The sequence below is a fragment of the Micropterus dolomieu genome, linkage group LG09, assembly GCF_021292245.1.
Source record: "Micropterus dolomieu isolate WLL.071019.BEF.003 ecotype Adirondacks linkage group LG09, ASM2129224v1, whole genome shotgun sequence".
NCBI classification, from domain to species: domain Eukaryota; kingdom Metazoa; phylum Chordata; class Actinopteri; order Centrarchiformes; family Centrarchidae; genus Micropterus; species Micropterus dolomieu.
In genome coordinates, this window is record NC_060158.1 from 17,121,195 (window position 1) to 17,129,416 (window position 8,222).

Consider the following 8,222-nt stretch of genomic DNA (forward strand, 5'->3'; position numbering starts at 1 on the left):
GGGGGGGAGGGTTGGGGTGGTCTTGAGAGAGAGAGAGAGAGAGAGAGAGAGAGAGGGGTGATAGCCCCATTCTGGCAAAACCATGTGAATTTTAATCACAAGAGGGACAAGGAGGCCCTGTTCACCATCTGGTCTCCATTCTGGAGTTAAAGTTAGCTGTTCCTTGTGCCTACAAATAGCTTGGGACTATCCCACTAAAATGTAATAAGTGTGTAATGTGAGACAGTTTGAGCTCCTCCTGTAGTGAGCATGATGCAGACAAGGGCAGTGTGAGGGCCGGCTACCCAGGCTATTGTGTGCAGGGGCCGATGAGTTGTTTTGTGGAAGGGGAATTCAGCCCATAGATTCTCATTAGTTTGGGGGAGCTTTTGGGGGGTGCTCCTCTTTTACAGTCACTGGACTAGGCTGGTGCTCCAGGCAGTTACCATGGAAACAACTGCGGCAGACCTGTGTATGTGGGTCCCTGTCACTGTCTGTGTGTGCATATATTGGGTCTGTGAAACCTTGATTGCCTCCATGTGTTTATATGTGTGTTGTATTTGCACATGTCTACAATTGTCTGTGTTTGTATGTATGTGTCTAATATTGTGTGTATCACCCCCTCACCCTCCCCCATCCCCCAAGGTGGCAGCCCTGCAGAGGCAGGTGTTTGATTTTCTGGGCTACCAATGGGCTCCCATCCTGGCCAATTTCCTGCACATTATGGCCGTCATCCTGGGCATGTTCGGCACCGTGCAGTTCCGATTCAGATACCTCATCTTTGTGAGTATATCCCACAACAGCTCCTGTTTAAGTGATAATGCATGAGCCTGCGTGTACTTCAATACAGAAACTGATCTCTAATCTGTTTGGCAGTATGCAGTATGGCTGGTCCTTTGGGTGGGCTGGAACTCGTTCATCATCTGTTTCTACCTGGAGGTTGGGAACCTGTCTCAGGTAATTTCTGTGTCTCTATACTTGTGGTTGTGTGTGATGCCACTAACAACCTGGATATTTGCTCTCATTAGAAACACTCTCTTATTCTATCTTTAGTTAGATTAATTTACTTATTTGCGTTACATTTTGATGATCAATTAACTGTTTAACTCTCCGGTTCCCAAACTTTTGTCTGTTTGCAAGCAGAGGTTCCATAACTTTTTAGGCAACGCACCCCCTTCTACATCTTGATACATATATTACACACACACTTATATGTGTGTGTGTGTGTGTGTGTATATATATATTCTAACTTATTTATTTATTTACTTATTAATTGCTCAATGTCCTGCCCACAGCACTGATTGGTTACAAGTCGCGAATAATAGCCTATCAACACTGCTCCGGTGAGCAGCGGAGCTGTGAAGGGAGGCAGCCAATATTACTGAAGGTGCAATAAAAATCTAAATATGGTGATCTGTTTCTATGATGACAAGCAGGCCAGTGACCAGTGTGGACATGCCCGAAGTCACAGCTACGGGGTTTCACTCAGTGACACTCTTGAAAGTGATGGCTTTTAAATCAGTCGCTCTCCCCTTAACCACTCACTGCGCTTAAATACAGCATGCTTCTGTCTTCTTTTCGCTGCAACTCTGCATCGCAATGTACCGTTATAGCCTATTTATTATTTTAAAAAGTAACAGTGGCAGTGAAACTTTATCTCATACTGTGACGGTTAAACTTTGCAATCAATCCATAGTTTACCTGCGTGCTGAACCGTGCATAGGGAGGTGTGGGGTATTTCCATGACAAAAAAAAAAGTTTCCAAACATAGCCTCATTAACAGATTTCATGGACAAAAAGAGGATCCATATGAGGATTTGTAAGTACAGTGTGGGTGGCTCAGCCTGAGAGAGAGGGAGGGAGAGGTAAAGAGGTGAGTGAGTAGCCATTTCATGTGAGCTAACTATTAATAATAACGTTTTTAATTTTAAATTTACAAAGGAAAGTTTTCAATTCAGGTTTTTATTTCATAAAAATACCCACCATTACATTTTTCCTGTCGGGCACCCCCTAGAGGCAGCTCACGCACCCCCAGGGGTACGCGCACTACACTTTGGGAATCGCTGCTTTAGCGGCCTAAGATGTAAAATTATTCAGTAATTCACAAGAAAAAAGCAAAGATTTGAAAGAATGAGCCTTAATCTATAATATAAATAATACATCATATCATAAAAATATAAATGGATTGTGACCCCTGAGATTCAGCTAGTGACACCTTGGTGGGGTCCTGACCCCCAGATTGGGAGCCCCTGGTTTAAATCATGTATCATGCAAAAATGGCAAATATTCTCTGGTTCCACATTCTCAAATCTGTGGATTTACTGCTTTTTTGAGTTTTATATCATTGTTTCTGTGTTGTATATCATTGTCTTTCTGTTGTATATCAATGTTTATCTATTTTATATCATTGTTTCTGTGTTTTATATCATTCTTTCTTTGTTTTATACCATTGTTTCTATGTTGTTTATCGTTGTTTCTGTGTTTTATGTCTTTTCACCTTTTGGACTGTGGGAAATTGTGATGGATATTTTTCACCATTTTATGACTTTTTGTGGACTAATCGGTTTATTAAACACTTAATCATCTGAGCAGTTAGTTGTAGCCCCACTTTTATGCATGTATGCGTGTGTTCAGGACAGGGACTTTCTCATGACGTTCAACACCTCCCTTCATCGTTCGTGGTGGATGGAGCATGGTCCTGGTTGCCTGGTCACACCAGTGCTAGACTCACGCATGGCCCCCGATGACCACCATGTCATCACTGTCTCCGGGTGTCTCCTTGACTACCAGTACATAGAGGTGTTGAGTTCAGCCATTCAGATACTGTTGGCAGTACGTATCTCAACACACACTCAAGCAAATAATCATACAGTGTTTCTTTTACATCCATGTGGCTTTTAACCTTGTGCTGAAACAGTTTCTGTGACATGCAGGACAGACAGCCTACACAACAACAGTCACCTAATTTCTGATATCTCTTCTCTAACAGCTCTTTGGCTTTGTGTACGCCTGCTACGTGAGCAAAGTCTTCCAGGATGACGAGGACAGCTGTGAGTGCTTTTGTCTTCTCCTAAAAGCATGTACATTCTCTTTCAGCTGCTTGTTCAGCCGATTAGGTTTTGCTTGTGTCATACTGTCAAGGAGGCTTTTGTGTTAGCGATCCATTGCTTTGGATGTGGGTGCTGGTAGCCCATTGTCTTCTCCTGCCTGAGTCATGCTGGGCAACATCACCACCGAGATTTCCCTCTGGGTGATCTGATCGCTCCATCTGTGGAGAGTATTAACAATGTTAATACTGCCTGACTATTCCCACCGTCGGAGTGTCTGTCTGCTGCCGAGTGCTTCTCTGTTAGCTTGGGTGTGCCACCTGTGTGTCTGAATGGTTCTCCTCCTCATGTGCCTTTCGTGAGTGCTTCACTCTCACTTAGCGGAGGAAATGAAGTCCTGTAGTTGGGATATGATGTCATAAGCTTGATTTCCTGTAAAAGGAAGTGTCATGCTGCGTCTGTGGTGTCTTATCAGCATGCTATGTCATAATTACATACGTGTCATAACATAGTGGTGATGATACCATATCAATCACACACAGTGTTTTTTGTGGTCAATACCGTTATTATCTATTTACTACTGTTAAAAAAATCTAGTTATGATGTGTGGGTGGATTGTTTTTTATATGAATCAATAACAAAAAACTAACATTTTGGACAAGCATCCCTTAAATTAGTTTTTATTATGAATTGTGACCAACATATGTTCTGAGCGGGACATTTAATGGTTGAAAAATAAACTTGTCAGTGCTCTCTGGTGGACAAACTATATACCGGAAACACTGTTTCTAAATTAACTCAAACTTATCTTTAGCATTTATGTTCTGCAATGTCTTTCTAAATATTGGCAAATATATATATATGTGATACCAATACATCTGCAGTAAGCTAATAAAGGCCAATACTTCGGCCTGGTTGATTTATCTAACTAATTCATACTTGCACCAGTTTATTGCACTCCATGTTTAACGTGGTGTAAATTAAAGCAAATACTGGCGATGTTCTACCTTTTTTTTTTTTTACCTTTGGGCATTAAAAAAGGAAGAATTGCAACAATACAACATCACAGGAATGATTGTTGGATCTTGCTTTTGGAGAAAACAGATCCCTAACTTGTGGTCTGTATCTCCACTGATGTAGACAATCAGAGACTATTTTCATTTTTCAGCTGGCACAACATAAGTTTGTTCCTCTGAATCGGTTGAGAAAGATTAGAACGATGTATCAGTGACATAGAAGCCGTGAGAAAGATGATGTATCAATGCATCGCTGCAGATTCTGATGTCACAGTGGGTGCTTATAAAGGTATCCTGAAGGTATTATGATACCATCTGATGCCTTAATAGATTTTACATGTCAAAACAGAATGTGATCTTGAAATACAACACTTAAAGACAGATTTAAGGGAATGATGTCATCCCCTCTCTTTCTCTCTCCTGAAGTTGACTTCATTGGTGGCTTTGACTCGTATGGCTACCAGCCTCCTCAGAAGTCCTCTCATCTGCAACTCCAGCCTCTTTACACGTGAGTTACAAATATAACCTTCTCCAGTTTTCCTCTGCTTTGTTCTTCTTTTTGATCTTATCGTTGAACATTTGTCTTTCAAGGGGTACTCCAGAGATTTAGTATTGCACTTCGAAAAGGTTTGGGGCCCTCAGAGAATAAAATCAATGCAGCAGAGTCTGAGCTATCCTGACTTTTAGTCCCCTAGTGCTGTGGTTCTTAAACTTCTTCACATCAAGGACCCCTAAACTGTCACAAATTAGACAAGGGACCTGCATTTGATAGGAAAGTTTTGTCCCAGTGTCGCCCATCTGATAGGAATTTGGCTTTTACATTCTTTGTTACAGAAAGTGTATAAAAACGTGACTAATCTAGTCATACATTCTATCATTGTGTTACTTATGGATGGATCAGTGAAAATAAATGATCCCTCTTTTACATGGGACCCCCTGGACCCCACTTTGAGAACTGGGGCCTAGTGTGGGTCTAGAAAATCTGCATTCTACATTTCCACTATGCAACTCAACCCTTTCTACCTCCTAAAGGCCCACTTTTTAAAACCCCACACCTCTGCTTTGTAATGCATGATTCTTGTTAAAGCTGAGATAACCCTAACGACATCATCAAGGTTATTATTTCAAACTTTGGAAAGCCCAGTCCAGAACCACAGAAGGCATTATTCAACTGTAACTATCATGACGATCGCATAGGAAGGTGTGGGGTATTTCCATGACAAAACTTGACAAAAAAAAAAGTTAACAGATATTAACAGATATCATGGACAAAAAGAGGATCCATATGAGGATTTGTAAGTACAGTGTGGGTGGCTCAGCCTGAGAGAGAGGGAGGGAGAGGTAAAGAGGTGAGTGAGTAGCCATTTCATGTGAGCTAACTATTAATAATAATGTTTTTAATTTTAAATTTACACAGGGAAAGTTTTCAATTCAGGTTTTTATTTCTTAAAAAAATCCACAAAAAGTATTATTGTAGTTATTGCACTAATACCCACCATTACATTTTTCCTGTCGGGCACCCCCTAGAGGCAGCTCACATCAAACTTGATGTGTAAAATCGGTGGAGTGCCCCTTTCATGCAATTACATCAAAGTACAGTGTACTGTACCATTCCTGTCTGACAGTGTGAATTCCCCTGATCTGGTCCCCTCTGCATCCCAGGGCTGGTTAACGGTCGGTAGCGCCCCCTTCAGGCCAAACCCTGACGGTGTCACTGTGGATGGAAAGCGGCGGTTGCCTTGATTACACTCACTCTGTGTGTCACAGTTTACCCGTGGAATGGACTTACCCCACCCGGAGAGAGACGTCTGTGCGTGTGTGCATGTGTGCTTGTGTCTGAGAGAGAGAAATACAGCCCTGAATAGAGCTCAGGGAAGAACCAGCATGCCAGGTGGTGTGATAAGATGAAGGAGAAAAGGAGGAGGCCGGGGAGGGGAGATGCAAGAGAACAAGAGCTGGGGACACCTCCGTCAAATCACAGAAGACACACTTCACTAAACTGCCAGCTGTCAACACTCCCACAAGTGTGTGTGTGTGTGTGTGTGTGTGTGTGTGTGTGTGTGTGTGTGTGTGTGTGTATGTATGTGTGTGTGTGTAAAGTGTGATTGAGTAACTCCACAGGACTAGCTGGTGCTTTGTGGTTGCACCCTGGACTCTTACCACTCGTGTCCCTGTGAAGTTTTTTTTTTTTCTTTTTGTGGGGTGCTCGTGTGTGTGGGGGTGGGGTCACATAAAAATAGGCACGGCTCGTACCTGTTGTCGTTTTAGAATGTGGTGATGTCAAACTAGAGCAGTCTTACGATTTCCATTCCCAAAGCCATCTTTCCTTCCTCCCGTGCGGTTAAAACCACTGTTGACATTCAAGCTTTTCACATTACAGGCCTGGCCTGCTATGGTAGTAAAATAGATCCTGTGGAGTGGAAAGGATGAACCTCTGAAAGGATCAGGCTGGCAATATTTTATACATTTTATTATTGACCAAAACCAACAATGTGTTCATCTAAATACTTTTGTTCCTTTTCGGAGAAGTAAATCTAAAAAAGTCACAGAAATATACTTTCATTTAAAAAAAAGGCTAAATAATTTCCTAAAACAGCTGGGCACTGTATATTTTAGCTAATGTCACTCAAACTGCAGTAAATGCTGCATTTGTTGGCCACTATATTCAGCTACACATTTGCTGTAGTATTTATGGTGTATGTTGGATAATCTCAAAATAAAATACAGTGCCTGAACATGGTTAATGGTCCGTACCTGTATAGCGCCTTTCTAATCTTCCGACCACTCAAAGCGCTTTTACACAACGTCACATTCACCCGCTGATGGCAGAGGCTATGAGCAACTGCTCATCAGAACAGAAATTCACATTAACACACCAGTGGAACAGCCATTGGGAACAATTTGGGTTTCAGTATCTTGCCGTCGACATGCACACTGGAGGAGCTGGGGGATCGAAGGTTTAGCAGGCTCTACCTCCTGAGACTCCTCATGTCGCCCAGTGCAACAATTTGGCTCATTGATGTGTTTTTACAGAATAAAAAGTGACAACAGGAGTATACTCTATCAGGCTTGTTGGTGGGCTTCAGTCATTGTTGGTTTTGGTCTTTTGACTTTTGATGCGATTTGTTGACGATGAGAAAAATATAGAATATCACCAGACTCATCCTTTAAAGTTCTGGGTTACTGCAAAAATCAAGTCAAATGTCCATTGCCAGGATATCTTGTTTTCAGGAAAATAAATTCAGCCTACTGTACATCTAATGCTGTTGATTAGGGATGCAGATGGCTTTGGGATCAGGCATTAGTGTGTCTATTTGGGGGGTGGGAGGGTGCATGTAAATAACCAGCCAATGATTGTTTTGTTGGTTCCATTTAGAAAAGAGGGGTTGCATTAGGGGGTGGGTTGGGCTGGGTGGAGAGGGGTACACACCAAAGCTTTTCTTCACACCTGTTTCTCTTCTTCTCTCTTATTTGGAAATCCTCATGCTGCCCTCTTCTAATCCATCTGCAGCTAATTCTCCCTATCGTTTTTTCTCACTAACTACATTCACAGAGATAAAGGAGACCTAAGAGGATAATATGTCATGAACATGCACGATGACATGCTCTAAGTAGTTTTTGTAGATGTAACTGGAGACAGGAAGAGGGAAGGATGGAGACAGGTATGAGCTGAAGACCTTATTGGGTGTAAGGTGAAGTTTGAAATAATAAAAATACACTTTCTACATTAAACCTGACTTCTGTTGTCATATGTAGACACACATTTCTCTCACTGAGCTAAAGGTTTATTAAAATGAGTGCCTTCAATCCTTTGATTACATTATATTAATATCTGGATTATGGGGGACAGAACTACAGTTTTTGCCAGATTAAACAAATGATGCTAGTGTAATGCGTTTTATAGAAAGTACGCCCAACATTACAAAAACAGCTCTATGATATTCATAAAAGGACTTATTTTATGCCTGCAGTGCTAAAGAGTGAGTCCTCTGTGACCCTTTCATTTAAGTTCATTAAAATCAGAATTGGGATTATTGCCAGGTACATTTTCACACATGAGGAATTTGCCTGGGGCTTAACAGTACACATGAACATTAATATAAAAAAAATTTAAGATTAAATATGTAGAAGTAGCCAATACTAATACAGAAAATGTAAATATACAGGAAAATTAAGAAGG

At 41.4% G+C, this 8,222-nt stretch overlaps 1 protein-coding gene across 4 annotated transcripts in view; it reads left to right on the forward strand.

The window, feature by feature from the left end:
* The window catches only part of nkain1 (sodium/potassium transporting ATPase interacting 1), a 9,061-nt gene extending 1,287 nt beyond the window's left edge, over positions 1–7,774 (forward strand). For 2 of the 4 annotated variants that reach the window (XM_046059278.1, XM_046059279.1), the window contains 6 exons: positions 625–762; positions 856–936; positions 2,614–2,811; positions 2,969–3,029; positions 4,469–4,550; positions 5,668–7,774. In XM_046059278.1, coding sequence (XP_045915234.1) covers positions 625–762; positions 856–936; positions 2,614–2,811; positions 2,969–3,029; positions 4,469–4,550; positions 5,668–5,785 — 678 coding nt within the window. In that variant the 3' untranslated portion in view covers positions 5,786–7,774. Of the gene's footprint in view, positions 1–624; positions 763–855; positions 937–2,613; positions 2,812–2,968; positions 3,030–4,468; positions 4,551–4,633; positions 4,723–5,667 lie in introns of those variants that run through there. The other 2 variants (XM_046059280.1, XM_046059281.1) reach the window with 2 other exon arrangements.
* The last annotated feature ends 448 nt before the right edge of the window (positions 7,775–8,222 follow it).